The following is a 15600-nucleotide window of genomic DNA, read 5'->3' on the forward strand; positions in this document are numbered from 1 at the left end:
CCGACTTTGGACAAGAAAGCAAACTTAACTCAGCACACAGATTATGGCGATGAGATCGCCATTGAACTCCGTAGCAGTGTGGGGGCACCCGTGGAGGTGACTCATAATTTCCAGGTGGATTTTGTGTGGAAGTCAACCTCATTTGATAGGTACGTCCACCCTCCTACCGGTTGCTTCTGCTGTCTGATTTGCAGACGCCCGCTGTTGTTAGGGTCACCGTCTGCCACCTCCAGTATCTCTGTAAATTGTCACCATGGCCAAGAATGTGGTTCACAACTGAATTTTGTTGACCGCATGCTTTCCCTACAGGATGCAGAGTGCACTGAAAACATTTGCTGTGGATGAGACCTCTGTGTCGGGCTACATCTACCACAAGTTGCTTGGTCATGAGGTAGAGGATGTGATCATCAAGTGCCAGCTGCCGAAGCGCTTCACAGCACAAGGACTCCCTGACCTCAACCACTCTCAGGTTCTTGCAGGTCCATGGGGACACGCAGGGACACCCTGCATGGCCTGTTGGGAGGGCTGCTGGGTAACTGCTGCTCCTAACTGCTGGTGCCTTACTTGAAGGTTTATGCTGTGAAGACTGTACTTCAGAGACCCCTGAGTCTGATCCAGGGCCCTCCAGGCACAGGGAAGACGGTGACGTCGGCCACTATTGTTTACCACCTGGCTCGGCAAGGCAATGGGTAGGCTGTCTGCACGGCTTGTGGATGAGACATGGAGGGTGGTGGAAATGAGGAGTTTTGTCTGCTGAGAACTTTGGATGCAGTTGTGTCCTCAGGCCCAGATAATATGAGAAGAGCAGCAGGCAGTGACCCTGCGCAGCTCGGCATTCTGCCCTTTATGTGAGTCGTGCTAGATCTGACCTTCACAAGTCCTTTTGAATAACCAAGCCTGCTGCCGTTTTAAATACACAGCTCGTCAGTGTGTCATGGGCTCTGTTGTGCCTTTGTGCTTCTGAGCACTCTGAAGGTCCCAGATAGTATATATGGACAGGAGGTGAGGATTCTGCATTCAGGCATGAGCGCGTTATTTCTTGTGAGTCAGAACTCTGAAGGCTGGGTGGGAAGCAAGAAGCTTCGACTGCTGGGGTTATAGCTCCTTCTGGATGTGTTGTTCCAGCCCAGAGCCTTAGATCCAAAGCTGGCTACACTGCCTGTTAAAAGCAATGGTCTTGGCTCATTAACATTCACTGAATTTCCTCTGGGCAAAAACTGAGATGTTCACATCTTGTTCCAGGCCTGTACTTGTCTGTGCTCCGAGTAACATAGCTGTGGATCAGCTGACAGAGAAGATCCACCAGACAGGGCTGAAAGTTGTGCGCCTCTGTGCCAAGAGTCGCGAGGCCATTGACTCCCCAGTGTCCTTCTTGGCTCTGCACAACCAAATCAGGAACATGGACAGGTGGGTGTCAGGCTGGCCCTGTGGGCGCCTCACTGGACCCTTGTACGTACTGCTGGTGCATACAGACTGCCCGCGTGCCCACTGACCTGATGTGTGATTGCAGCATGCCAGAGCTGCAGAAGCTGCAGCAGCTGAAGGATGAGACAGGGGAGCTCTCTTCTGCGGATGAGAAGCGGTACCGGGCCCTGAAGCGCACGGCTGAGAGAGAGCTACTCATGGTGAGCTTCTGGCTGGGCTCTGTTGGCTGGGAACAGCCTGTGAGCAGAGGGCTTATGTTTTGTTCCTTTGGACCAAAACGCCAGTCTGTGAAGCCTGTGATGGCACCTGTTTGTTGTTTTACTTTTGAAAAGAGAATTTTAGATACCTCTTTGTCTGCCTTCTTGCCCCAAACATGAATTCCTGGTGGTTTTCACTCCCTGCCAGACTCTGTTGTTGGGACCTTGGGAATCTGGTCCGCTGCTTGGGGGAGTGGGCCTGGAGTACTCTATTACACTCTTACAACGAATGAACCCACCAAAAGTATAATCTCAGCCCTAGTGTGGGGATTTCAGCAGCTCAGCACTGCCCCTTAGAGGTTGTCGTGAGACCTGGAGCTGTGGAAGGTTGCCTCTAAAAAGGCACAACCGTTTGGGTCATGAAGTTGCTGGTCATGGCAATCTGGACAGGAGATATTGTGGGAGGGGCGGCTTATTTAAATAATTGTCAGAGAGGGCATGGAACAACACCCTTGGCACCCCCCATTCTGCCTGCTCTCTTTCTCAGGTCTCTAGCGTTGACCATGTAGTTTTCCTGTTGCCTCTGTACCCCTTTCTCAGAATGCGGATGTCATCTGCTGCACCTGTGTGGGCGCTGGTGACCCAAGGCTCGCCAAGATGCAGTTCCGCTCCATCTTAATCGATGAGAGTACCCAAGCCACTGAGCCAGAGTGCATGGTTCCCGTGGTCCTCGGAGCCAAGCAGGTGGGATACCTCCCCTCCACTGCCAGTCTTATCTGAAATGCATGTTTTCTAAGGCCCCAGGTTTGTTTTTTAAAAACAAAATGTGCTGGGTGGTGCCCTGGCAGAGCAGCATAGAATACACAGAGGCCCCTTTGAGCATATTTGAAGAGTAGCCTGTGCCACTGTGCTCAGAGCCTCCATGTGCCAGGTCCTGAGTGCAGGTCCAGCATTGTAACCTTGTGCTGTTGGTGGCATACAATGTGCTGAGCAGTTTTCCTATCCCATGTTCTTCCTTTTGAATTTGAAAGGCCAGATGGTGTTAAATGGACCCAGAGTCCCCTAGTCCTCTGCTAATGGTGTTTAGGCCATTTCATGGTTGAGGTTTCAACTTGTGTGGCCTCTCTCACTGCAGCTGATCCTTGTGGGTGACCACTGCCAGCTGGGCCCAGTGGTGATGTGCAAGAAGGCAGCCAAGGCTGGACTGTCGCAGTCACTCTTTGAGCGCCTGGTGGTGCTGGGAATTCGTCCCATCCGCCTGCAGGTCCAGTACCGGATGCACCCCGCCCTCAGTGCCTTCCCATCCAACATCTTTTACGAGGGCTCTCTCCAAAACGGCGTCACTGCAGGTAGCAGGGGCTTTGGGAGAGAAGTGGGTCCAAGGGAATGTGGTGACCTGGGGAGAAGGATCCTGCCTGTCAGCTTCTCCCTCAGGGGCTTTGCGTAGCAGCTGGTGACAACAGGGCACTTTGTATGAGGTCTTGGGCAGGGCTCCTCACGTGGGCAGTGTGATGGTCAGAGGGACTGAGCAGTTGCCCTAGAGTGTGAGGCTTCCCCAGGGTGTGGACAGGGGAGCCTCTGTCCTCCGTGAAATTCAAAGTCACCTTCTTGGAATTCAGACCGAGGCTCACACAGCCTCATACTCAGCAGCAGAGACAGGAATTTGGGTACTCACCTTGCTTTATGCTGCGTGGCACGTTAAGTGCTTTATGGAGATCACTGGAGCCAGAGTGCATGTTCTCAAAGGCCAGAACCCCAAAGAGCCCCCGGCGGTGGAGTCCATGAGACCTTCTGCAGGCTTCCCTGAGGTCAGAACTACTCTGATATTAGCACAGAGGCAGCACTTGCCCTTTCCACCGTCCTGACACTCACACTCATGGTGATTGACCGGGATGTGACTGACCAATTATGCCAGACCCTTGGTGTCATCACTGCCACACACTGTTAGTTAAGAATGCCTTGAATGAAGAGGAGAGGATTCATCCTACTAACCCCTGAGCGCACAGCCTTTTCTCTTCAGTGTGACAAAATGGAAGTGCTTGTGAGGCCTGGCAGTGTGGGAGGCACTAAAGCGGAAGCACTTGCAGGTAGATATGTGCGGATTGTTCACACTGGGCACTGGACAGATATTTTCCTGAAAATGGTCCAAGAAAACCCATTATGGTTTCAAGGGAAAAAAACTGGCAGTGCTTGTCACCAGTGATAAAATCTAAGGATTCAAGTGAAAGTGAGAATTTTGGAGTCTTGTCACATGGGCTTGTGGTTGTCCGAGTGCCTAGAGTATTTTTTTGATGAAATCTGTGGTGGTGACAAATGGAATTCCCCTGCCTTGCCATGAAATGTGTGAATGTCGGGGCTGTTCACCACTCAGGGGTAGTTATTTCCAAGATAACTAGCATGGACTGAGGAGGTATTTCCCAGATACCAAACAGTCATGCAGAGGCCAGAGACCCGTAGTGTGAGGACAACCAGGGATGGGCATGACTGGCCTGCAGGAACCACCTCTTCTAGCTGTGGTGTAGTTTCAGGGATGGACAGCCATGTTTATCCAGAAAGTTTTAGGTTATAAAAACTTTGCCCTCCTTCCTCTCTCTGTGCCTGTGAGCCTGGCTTTCTTTGTGTCCTTGAGCATATTGCAGGAGTCTGGTGCAAAAGTTGGTCCAAAAGCAGGTCCCGGGCCTCCCGTTAAGCCACCGTACAGCGACGTATGAAAATGGAGAGCAGGACCATTCTCCTCACTCAACTCATTTTAAAATGTAGATTTTTCATTAAAAACTTCATGTGACACAAATTGGGTTTATTTTAAAAGGAATAAATGCATGTTTTAAATTTGTAAGTTTTAAAACACACTCACCCACATACACAAAAGCCTCTCAACTTTTAAGAACTCCAAGGGGTCCTGTTAAGAGCAGCATTCGAGACCCTTGCCACCTGCGGTGTCAGTGTGTCTAGCCACTTAGACACGGGGACACAAGCCCAAGCTTATGCCAAGCTGCTCCCAAAGGGCATGGGGTCCTGGCAGTTGTTGCCACTGTTCATATCACAGAGACTCTTAGGATGCTGCTATCCCATCACATGGCCATGCTAGCAAATGTGAGGCCATGAAGACCTGACCTGTGGCCTTCTGAGGTGTTTGAGCACTGATGGCTCAGAGCTGGCCCAGACCTCTTGCCAGCCCTGTTCTCACCACCATGACTGTCCCCCAGGTCATTAGCAACTTGGTTGAACACTATTTGTTGTTGTTCCCTACTTAGTTCTTATCCAATGAGTCGTGTTTTTTGTTTTCTTTTTCTTTTTTTTTTTTTTAGTTGTAGATAGACAAGTACCTTTATTTTATTTATTTATGTTTACGTGGTGCTGAGGTAGGCAAGTGCTTTAACCACTGAGCCACAACCCCAGCCCCAATGAGTTACATTTTAAGAAATTCTTTTTTCTTGGGGTTGGGGTGGACCTCAGTAGTAGAGCAGTTGCCCAGTATATGCAAGACCCTGGGTTCCATCCCAACAATTCAACAAAATAGAAAAGGGGGAAAAGCTGCTTTTCTTAAATTTATTGAACTGTAAGCATGTGCCCACGTTGTAAGAGTCCAGCTCAGTGAGGTTCATTAAGTGAACACACCTGCATAACCAGTACCCAAACCTGAAACAACCTTGCCGGCTCCTAGAAGCTGCCTGCATCCCTGAGTGGCCACCATCCGGGGCAGGGCTTTAGCGAGTCTTAACCAGCTGCTGAGGGCTGTGGTCACACGTGCAAGCTCCTGGCAGTAGCTGTGTGGGGCTGAGCATCTGCCAGTAGTCCCTGGGTTCTTGGGCCCCCAGACTCACCAGCTGACCCCTGCCCTCACTTTGACTAGATGGATGGACTGTGCTTTTTTTCACCTCAATATAAAGGTCCTTTTATGGTATGTCCTTGGTGGCCATAGTCGCTGTCAGTGTAGCTGTGGTAGCAACGTTGCTTTTCTCATGCTGATGAAAGTTCCCAAGGGAGTTGGGAACAAGCAAGTTGAGTGCATGCGAGATGACTGGCTGATGTTAAAAGTAAGGAAATGCTCAGGGCTAGGGACAGTCATGGCATCTTGAACTCAAGGACAATGGCAGTTCCCACTGTGAGGTGTTGGAGCACTGCCACTGTAGGCACTAGGGCAATATCAGACTCAGGAATGGATCCAGAGGCGGGAGTGCCTGTCCACAGGCCCAAATCAGTGACAGATGAAGCTCAGCAGTCACAGAAGTCAGTCATGGATTTATGGGTCTTCTGAAGTATGACAGTAAAACCTCTAGAAGGAAACAGAACACTTTTGAGATCCTGGTGTAGGCACACGTCTTCAGCGGATGCGAGGAAGCACAACGAGGACATGCCCGGTTAGTGCCAGCTCTGCCCCCGCATGGCCTTGCTCAGTCCTAGGTGTCAGACCCGAAACCTGGTTACCTTGCCCTGGAGCCAGTGCCCATTGTCCTCTGGGCTCACTTGAGACAACTGTGACTTTTCTTCTCAGATATGACATATCTCTTTTCTTTCCTCCTAATGTCAGCGGACCGTGTGAAAAAGGGATTTGACTTCCAATGGCCCCAGCCTGACAAGCCCATGTTCTTCTATGTGACCCAGGGCCAGGAGGAGATTGCTAGCTCAGGCACATCCTACCTGAACAGGTAAGCAGGACATATCTCCCAGCACCCATAGGCTTTGAGGCCACCTGTGGAGTGGTATTTTTCTTCCTTTCTTTTCCCCCATCTCTGCAGACTCTACCAACAGCATTTTATTTCCACCTTGTTTTCCAGTGTATTTGCTTGCTTGTTTGTTTGTTTGTTGCAGTACTGGGGATTGAACCCCCATTGGTGGTGCTCCTCCTCTGAGCTCTATCCCAAACCCATTTTACTTTTTGAGACATAGATTTCACTAAATTGCCTAGGCTGCCCTTGAACTTAGGGTGTTCCTGCTTGAGCCTTCCAAGTCACTGGGGTCACAGCCACGCGACTGCTCATGACTGTATTTATTTTTATGTTGGGCACTTTCTAAGCCTGCAGTGTGAGTTTTTTCCAGTTCTCTTGACTTCCTAGTAAAGGATGAGGGAGCCCAGCTATGGTCATGCTGGGTTTGGGGCAGGTGATGCCAGTTTGGCTTTCAGTGTCACACTCTCAGCTGTCAGCATGGCACTCATTGCCCCTGAGTTGCTGAAGGTCCATGTTACACTGGAGGTGGAGCTGCACCCTCTCCTCACAGCCTCCACCTGGGGCTGGGGATCTTGAAGGGGAGCCCTGTCACTGAGAGCCTGATTTTTGTAGGACGGAAGCTGCCAATGTGGAGAAGATCACCACAAAGCTGCTGAAGGCGGGTGCCAAGCCTGACCAGATCGGCATTATCACACCCTACGAGGGCCAGCGCTCCTACCTGGTGCAGTACATGCAGTTCAGCGGCTCTCTGCACACGAAGCTCTACCAGGTATGTCACACTGCAGGATGCCCTGCCGTGTGCCACACGCTCGGTAGAGGTTTGTTTCAGGCCTGGCCTCTGGGTCACACTATAAATGTTGACTTTTGACCTTTAAGTTTGCCAACATGAGGGGCGCCTGTCACATGCAGAGCTCAGAAGCACGAGTCTGTCTAGCCTCTCAGGAAGGGCATATGATAGCACATTGCCAGTGTCCTTGCCAGCGTCCTGGTGTCAGGCACTAGGCTGAGGCATGTCACTAACATGCTGGCACTAATCGGGCATGTTCTCGTTGTCAGTGCTTCCTTGAAGTTCACTGAAGACATGTGCCTACACCAGGATCTCAAAGATGTTCTGTTTCCTTCTAGAGGTTTTACTGTCATACCTCAGAAGACCCATATATTTCAAAGATCAGAACCATGTGTGCATGAAAATGTGTTTCTTGGGGCATTTTTTCAGAGTAAACTGAGAATCGACTCTTACGATTAGAACAGTAGGGAACAATGGGTGCCCCCGTGTGGTGGAGACAGCATTCCCACCTTTATTAACATCCCAGTACAACTCCATGTGCAAGTGATCCCAAATGCAACATCTGGGAGACGACGTTTCAGCTGGTTTCTGTCCTCTTCCTTAGGTCTTCCAGGAGCACGTGTGTGCTTTTATTATTGGGGAACAAAATAAAAAGGATGAGGGTGTAGCTCAGTGATCGAGTGCTTTCCTAGCCCTGGGTTCAGTCCCCAGCACCACACAAGAGAAGAAAGAAAACAAAAAGTAGGAAAGGCCAGAAGAGCTGGGCATGGTGGTGCACCCCTGTAATCCCAGGGACTTGGAGGCTGAAGCACAAGGATCCTAAGTTCGAGGCTTGCTCCGCAACTTAGGCCTTGTCTCTTATCTCAGGAAAAAAAATAAGACTGGGAATGTTGCTCAGCACCCCTGAGTTCAGTCCACAGAACCCCCAACCCCACCCCACCCCCACCCCCCGAATAAGAGTCAGGAGAGTGATGTGAGCAGTGCCAGGTCTTAGCTTACCAGTGGCATTTGATGGTGTGTCTTGACATGTTCCATGTGGTTTTGGGGATCCCTGGGGCAGCCTGCTGACTGACAGGACAATGCCAACCCTTTCAGGAGGTGGAGATCGCTAGCGTGGATGCCTTCCAGGGACGTGAGAAGGACTTCATCATACTCTCCTGTGTACGCGCAAATGAGCACCAAGGAATTGGTTTTTTAAATGACCCCAGACGTCTTAATGTGGCCCTGACCAGAGCTAGGTATGCTCCCCCTTGTAGCATAGGCCCAGCTTGGGTTGGCCTGACAGGGCCTGGCCAGTACTAGAGGTCATTGGGCTCCATGTCTCATCATGGGTTATCTTTGTTTCCGTGTCCTAGTTGGTTGTCTGGGGCCCACGTGTCTCAGTCCAGCCATAATTATGTGTTGGGGATTCAAGGCTGAGGTTCAAACCCTGTGGCTTAGGTTTGTGGGTGACCTTGTCGTGCCCTTTAATCCTGAGTACTTCTTAAGGTTCTAGAATGTAATTGTTCTGAGTTAATAGTAAAAAGGACCCTGAGACCAAGGTGGCCAGTGTGTCAGTCCCTGTAGCAACTACCAAGCAGCAACTGCCCACTTGTCAACCAGAAATGCAGGCATCTAGCCTATGGCTTGCCAATAACAGGAGCTGGTTGCTCGCACCTCCTGGTTCAATTTACATGGTCATGTTGGCCTTAATTTGGCACCTTACTTTCTAGGGTGCTGCCTTGTTTCGTGCCCAGTATTAGGTGGGGTTCTTGACACACAGCTTCATTTGGGTGAGCTAGAGGAGCTGGCCGTGTAAGGTGTCCCTCGGTGGCTCATGCCCCAGTGCCTGGGAAGTGACTGTTGACTGCAGACACTTGGTGTCCAAGCTCCTGTGCCGGGCAGGTGTTTGACATTGGGCTGCTTGGAGTCTGCCACAGAATGAACTTGTATGCAGGGTGGGCAGCGCGGGTGCCAGGCTCCAGGGCTTGCCTGACCTGGCTTGAGCCTGCTGCCCTCCACCCTGGGCTCCTGCTCGCTGCACGCGTGTGAAGGAGGGAGCTGCACGTTAGGTGACGAGAGCTGCCCTGTGTCCCTTTGGGTCTTGATTTGAATGTGCTCAGTCTCCCTTGGCGTGCTTTGCAGACGAGCCCCAGCCCCCTGGCACTCAGGTCCTCAGCACCAGGTTCTTGTTGCAGGTATGGTGTCATCATCGTGGGCAACCCGAAGGCTCTGTCAAAGCAGCCACTGTGGAACCACCTGCTCAACTACTACAAGGAGCAGAAGGTGCTGGTAGAGGGGCCGCTGAACAACCTGCGTGAGAGCCTCATGCAGTTCAGCAAGCCCCGGAAGCTTGTCAACACCATCAACCCGGTGAGCAGCCGGAGGCGAGCGGGCTGGGGAGAGGGCCAGCTTCTCACTTGTTCAGGGGTCTGCTTGGCCTATCTCTTGTTTTAGTGGCACCAGAACCCTGCAGAGGAGCAGGGGACACGAAACCCAGGATTTGGGAGTTAGGGTCCCCTGGCTTCACCACCTCCAGGCACGTGAGCCCAGCTCTCTGGGCCACATCACCAGATCTAGAGGGTCTCAGGGCAGGGTGAGGGCAGAGGTTGGACCGGGGATTCCTTCTCCCAGGATCCTGTCCTGGGAAGGCAGCTGTGGGTGGTGGAGATGGCGCATCAGGCAAGCATAGGCTGGGGCTGTGCCCCCCTGACAGGAGGGACTCCGCCCAGAGCGCCTCCCCGGGGAAACGCGGAACTCCAGCTGAGCTCCCGCATGGTCTCCTGAGCCTGCTGTGGCCTGTCTGGCTCTGGGATTCGTGGGCTGCTCAGTCCTGGGTGGTCTTGGGAGTCACACTTGGCCTGTAATGGGTGAGGAATCAAGCACTACAGTTAAGAAACTGAGCTGGGGCACCGAGGTCAGCAAACCCTCAGAGCTCAAGCACCTGCTACCTGAGGCCACCACATCTGTGGAGAGTTCTTCATTCTGTTGACATGATAAATTCCTCATCTGTCCACAACTTTGCAGGGGGCCCGCTTCATGACAACAGCCATGTATGATGCCCGTGAGGCTATCATCCCAGGATCCGTCTATGACCGGAGCAGCCAGGGTGAGTCTCCTGCAGAGACCAGTCTAGCCCACGTCCCTATGCCAGGATGTTGACATTCCCAAGTCTCAGCATTGGCTCTTGCTCCTTGGGTGGTCTTCACAAGCCTCAGTCCTGACAATGAGGGGCACTTTTTAGTGACCCTGGTCAGAAATTGAATGGTTGTTCTTTGTGGGCTTCTAAAAGCAAAACGTGTCGTAGACGTGCTGCTCTACTTCTCTCAGTGTCCCTCAGCCTCGCTCCCCTAGGTGCCGGTGCTCTGGCCTGCGCCTCCTGCCACAGTGGGTGCACCACAGCTCCCTTCAGTGGCCTGCAGTTAATAGGGTTTGCTGTCTTCCCGAACCTCTCTGTGCTCTATTATTGGGGAAGCTGATGGCCTCTCTGGGGTCTTTTCTTTCTTTTTTTTTTAATTAAAATATTTTTTATTTTTACAGATTGCATTTTGATTCATTATACACATGGGGTTCAACTTTTCATGTCTATGGTTGTACACAGTGTAGATCACACCATTCATGTAATCATACATGTACATAGGGTAATACTGTCTGCTTTATTCTACTCTCTTTCCGTCCCCCACCCCCTCCCACGCCATTTTCCTCTACACCATCCAAAGTTCCTTCATTCTTCTCTTCCCCCTGCCACCCCACCTCATTATATATTATCATCCACTTAACAGAGAAAACATTTGGCCTTTGGTTTTTTGGGCTTGGCCTATTTCACTTAGCATGATCTTTTTCAACTTCATCCATTTACCAGCAAATGCCATAATTTCACTCTTCTTTATGGCCGAGTAATATTCCATTGTGTATATATACCACAGTTTCTTTATCCATTCGTCAATGAAAGGGCATCTTGGTTGGTTCCACAATCTAGCCATTGTGAATTGAGTTGCTGTGAACATTGATGTGGCTGCATCACTGTAGTATGCTGATTTTAAGTCCTCTGAGTATAAACTGAGGAGTGGGATAGCTGGGTCAAATGGTGGTTCCATTCCAAGTTTTCTGAGGAATCTCCATACTGTTTTCCAGAGTGGCTGCACCAATTTGCAACCCCACCAGCAATGTATGAGTGTACTCTAGGGTTCTTTCCTAAGCAGAGTCTCTGTACACATTAAGGTCAGGCTTGCCTCTGCTGCCTGGGAACAGTCCTAACTGCCCAAAAAGTTCTGCCCCATCACCCAAAGCCTTGTCCTAGGGGCTGCCTCCTGAGGCTCCTCCCCTGTGCTAGTTGGCACCATAGATTGAGGCTGGGGCCTTCAGACATCTGGCTTCGCCCTCATCTGCCTTGTAGAACTGGACCCTGAGGTGACTCCTCACCAACCTCAGATGCCCTTGAAAGTGGCCAGCCCCTTTCCTTGCCTGAAGCATGAGGCTCAAACTATGGACTGTGTTCTTTAACAACAAAAACCATATTTCCCTTCCTGGGAAAGTCACCATTGTAGCTGAGGGTATCCAGGAATTCAGCCATCATAGAGTTCCATGGACCATGGACCTAGCTCAGACTCGCACTGGATCAGTGCTGAGCCTTGAGTCAGCCCTACAGTTCCTCTCTTCCTCTGAAGGGCGAGACCTCCTACCTGTGGCCTCCCTAGCCCCTGAGGTGCCCCAGGGCCTTTATTTGCCTCTAGCCAGAGCAAGCAGGTCTGAGTTTCTCCTACAGTGGTGCACAGGTGTTTTCTTGCTTTTTGCAAGGAGTTAGGAATGTGAGATTTGCTATTAAAAGGATTATTTTTTCCAGGGCTGGGATGGAACCTAGGTCCTTGCACATGCTGGGCAAGCACTCTTCCTCTGAGCCCAGCCCCAGTCCTGTGGTGTGGTTTTCCATTTTCAGAACCTCACTAGGTGACTCTTACCAGAATCCTCTGGGAGAGCAGGAGCACTGCCAGCTCTCAGCAGTTGGGCAGTCAGGATTAGGGATTAAGAACCTGCATTTTTTGCTTCAGTAAGGCCAGGGCAGGCAAGGAAACCAGAGCAAGACAAAGGTCCTGACTGACAGGCATACTGGCCTGCTGGGGACATAGACAAGGGAGAGACACCTGCTGTCCACTTTCTGTCTCACAGGTCGGCCTTCGAACATGTACTTCCAGACCCATGACCAGATCGGCATGATCAGTGCTGGCCCCAGCCACGTGGCCGCCATGAACATTCCCATTCCCTTCAACCTGGTTATGCCACCCATGCCGCCGCCCGGCTACTTCGGACAAGCTAACGGGCCGGCTGCAGGTGAGCACCCGGCAGCGGTGTCCTGGGGGGGCACATTGGCATCAGGATTGGAACAGTGCCAAACCCCAGTCCCTGTGGTCCTGTGGAGGCTGTGGCCGCGGCTGAGTCATGCTTGTCTCGAGGCCTAGTCCTCCTCCAGGTCACCTGAAGTGTTGTCTTTCAGGCCGGGGTGCCCCCAAGAGCAAGGCTGGTCGTGGGGGACGCCAGAAGAACCGCTTTGGGCTTCCTGGGCCCAGCCAGACCAACCTTCCCAGCAGCCAGGCCAGCCAGGACGTGGCGTCGCAGCCCTTCTCCCAGGGCGCCCTGACGCAGGGCTACGTCTCCATGAGCCAGCCCTCCCAGATGAGCCAACCTGGCCTCTCCCAGCCCGAGCTGTCCCAGGTGAGTTTGTGACACCTGTCCCTAGGACTGAGCACTGTCACAGAACAGAGGTGGCTCCTTCATGACATGAGGCACGTAGCACTGGGGCCATAAGTCTAGAACATTCCATTCAGGCACCGCTTCTCTGAAGAGTCCCAAGTAACTGGACTGGCAGTCCCCATCTGAGTTACTTGTCCCTGTGCTGTAATAACTGAATGGGTCATTCTGCCTCTCAGGCTTGAGGATGGAGTTTTGGGGCTCTTTTCTGGGGCTGGTGGGGCTAGGTGGATGTGAATGCCCTTGGGCTTCCCCAGCATTGCTCACTTCCCTGACTCCCTGATTTTGTCTTTCAGGACAGTTACCTTGGTGATGAGTTTAAATCACAGATTGATGTGGCGCTATCTCAAGACTCCACATACCAGGGAGAACGGGCGTACCAACATGGCGGGGTGACGGGGCTGTCCCAGTACTAGAAGGCAAGCAAGCCGCCCTGAGCAGACTTTAGTCCTATCCCCTCCCCTGAAAAAGTTTCTGCGGCCACTGAATAGGGTCTTCACTGGGGATCTGACTTTGAGGAAATTCTGGAAATGTTTGCTGGTCCCCAAGGGACCAAGTTGTCCTGTGATCACCACTGTGGGTCAAGGTGGCACCACATATACCCCCCATTGAAAGAAGAATCCTAGAACCCGGGAGGGAAAGGGATATGGGGCCCACAGTTGCCTGGGAAGGGAAGACAGTGGGCACCACCCTGCCAGCAGCCCTGCCTCAAGAGGGAGGGCTTCAGTTTCCTCATCTGTAACGTAGGACTAGAGGGGTGAGTGTGAGCTGGGCAAGTGGGTCGCTGCTGGGCACAGGCTGTGCTGCCAAAGCTCAGGGTTTGCTGGCCTTAGTGCTCAGCTTTGCTCACTCCTTATAAGCCACTGTCCCCGGGCACCTGTGTAGCACTCAGGTGTCTGTGGAATCTGGGCAGCAGCACGGGATCCTGGCTCCCCATGCTGCCCCTAACGGTCTCTCACCTGTCCCTCCCACAGGTGGCAGCGGAAGAGCTAAGCTACGTGGCTTAGTCCATCAGCATCTTATTCTGGGTAATAAAAAATAAAAATAAATGGATACCTGTTTTCCACTGCTAAAACTGAAGCACCACTGTGTGAGCAACAGGAGAGGGAGAGGAGCAACCGAGGGAGAGAGGAGCCGAGACAGAGCGAGCGCCCCCTGCTGGCACGCGGCGGCGGCGAGGAGAAGGAGAAGGGAGAGCGGGAGGTGGGCCGGCCGCGCAGGAGCCGCCTGGCCAGTCCCTGTCCAGCCCCGCTGCCGAGGAGGCCCAGCTCGCTGCGTCCACACCTGGGTCTGCGACCAGGGCGGAGGGAGGAAGACCCTCATCACAGAGTAGCCCTTTCCTCTGTTCTTTTTTCTTTCTTTTTTCTCTTTTATTGAAAGGGGACTACGTTTTAGCAGGAAAAAACTTCACGTTTCTGTGCCCGAGCAGACTCCTGTGAGTGGCTGCCGGCCAGGCAGGGCCGGAGAGTGTGGGTTCTGTCCACACCGGCTCCCAGACCGCCCAGGTCATGTGGCCTGTGTTCTAAGAGGGGTTTCATTTAAAGAAAATATGGTTTTGGGTTTTTCTGTTTGTTTTTTAAAGATTCTTTCAAAGGAGTACTGAAAAACACTTTCCTAAGTTTGTCTCTAAGATCTTAGTGGTGGACCTGGGAGATGCAAGAAGCTTCCAGAAACGAAGTTTATACGAGCCAGCGCAACTGGAGACTGGGATCAACACCTGTGCCACGGTCTCGAGGAGGATTTTTGTTTTAAGTTTTAGCTTCCAGAGGCTTCTTGCTGCAGGTGGCAGGTTGGTGCAGCAGTGGCCTCGCCTGGCCTGGAGGCCCCGCCTGCTCCACTGGACTCTGAGAAGCCCAGCTGCTTCCTGCGCGGTGGACTTGGCGCAGGGCTGTAGCTGCCCCATGCAGGGGACGATCGTGGCCCCACCAGGGGGCCTCAGCCAGGACTGGCCATGAGTCCAGGGGCCAGAAAGGTGGCTGTTCCTGGTCCAGCGGCTGCTTCCCCAAGGTCCTTCCCAAGGATGTGGTGGAAGGCAACAGCCAAGCAGGTCTGTCCCTGTCACTGGGGAGGCACACAGGCCCTGTGCTGGTTAACATGCCAGTACTCACCCAATTTGGAGCCCCTCTACCTGCTGGCACAGCTCACTGACATGGGCTGCTTCTGCTTTTGTGGAAGAATGAAGTTTCTTAGAAGTAAGTCGACTGTGCTAAAGGGGCTTAAGGAGCGTGTCACCTCAGGTGGTGGAGGGGGGGCCTCTGTCTGGGTTCAGGTTTATAATGCCAGAAGACGTTGGGAGGACTGCCCCCACCCAGCTCCTGGCACGTGGGTTGGGGTGGCTATCTGCCTGGTGACCGCCCGGTTGAAGACCATGTCCTGCCTGCCCAGGCCCTGGTGACCCCACCCAGCCTTCCCCTCCCCACGCGGCATCAAAGGCCCTGATCCCAAAGCCTCCACATTCTGGCTTGAAGTGGGACCGGCAGGAATGCACAGGCCACCTTCCTTCTGGCAAGGACTTATTTATTCCCATTGCTTAGGGCTTTTGGGCCCCCTTGTTTTGGTAGGCCGCGTAGAGGCGTAGATCTGGGTAGGTTCCCGTGACCCTCGCGTCCCGCCTCGGCTGGAACGCCTTGCCTCTGCCGCGTGCCCTTTGCTTTGTCCTCCACCTTCTAGCAGCATTCTGAGTTTCACAAACTGAAGAGCATCTGTACCAAGGCGATGTAACTTGATTTTTGGTCAATTTGTTTTAAGCTCTTTTGTCATCAATAAAACATTAATAAACCGCTCTTGCTTTCACGTG

The 15600-nt window shown here is 52.4% G+C and overlaps 1 protein-coding gene across 2 annotated transcripts in view; it reads left to right on the plus strand.

Annotated features, from left to right (window-relative positions):
* The window catches only part of UPF1 (UPF1 RNA helicase and ATPase), a 36856-nt gene extending 21270 nt beyond the window's left edge, over positions 1 to 15586 (plus strand). For both annotated transcript variants that reach the window (XM_079116698.1, XM_079116699.1), the window contains exons 9-24: positions 41 to 149; positions 310 to 469; positions 571 to 689; positions 1243 to 1407; positions 1511 to 1625; positions 2223 to 2366; positions 2758 to 2971; positions 6154 to 6271; positions 6905 to 7061; positions 8175 to 8317; positions 9257 to 9431; positions 10086 to 10167; positions 12225 to 12386; positions 12550 to 12767; positions 13100 to 13222; positions 13778 to 15586. In XM_079116698.1, coding sequence (XP_078972824.1) covers positions 41 to 149; positions 310 to 469; positions 571 to 689; positions 1243 to 1407; positions 1511 to 1625; positions 2223 to 2366; positions 2758 to 2971; positions 6154 to 6271; positions 6905 to 7061; positions 8175 to 8317; positions 9257 to 9431; positions 10086 to 10167; positions 12225 to 12386; positions 12550 to 12767; positions 13100 to 13219 — 2201 coding nt within the window. In that variant the 3' untranslated portion in view covers positions 13220 to 13222; positions 13778 to 15586. The remainder of the gene's footprint in view (positions 1 to 40; positions 150 to 309; positions 470 to 570; positions 690 to 1242; positions 1408 to 1510; positions 1626 to 2222; positions 2367 to 2757; positions 2972 to 6153; positions 6272 to 6904; positions 7062 to 8174; positions 8318 to 9256; positions 9432 to 10085; positions 10168 to 12224; positions 12387 to 12549; positions 12768 to 13099; positions 13223 to 13777) is intronic.
* The last annotated feature ends 14 nt before the right edge of the window (positions 15587 to 15600 follow it).

Source organism: Sciurus vulgaris, assembly GCF_902686455.1.
Source record: "Sciurus vulgaris genome assembly, chromosome: 16".
In the NCBI taxonomy this organism is placed as follows: Eukaryota; Metazoa; Chordata; class Mammalia; order Rodentia; family Sciuridae; genus Sciurus; species Sciurus vulgaris.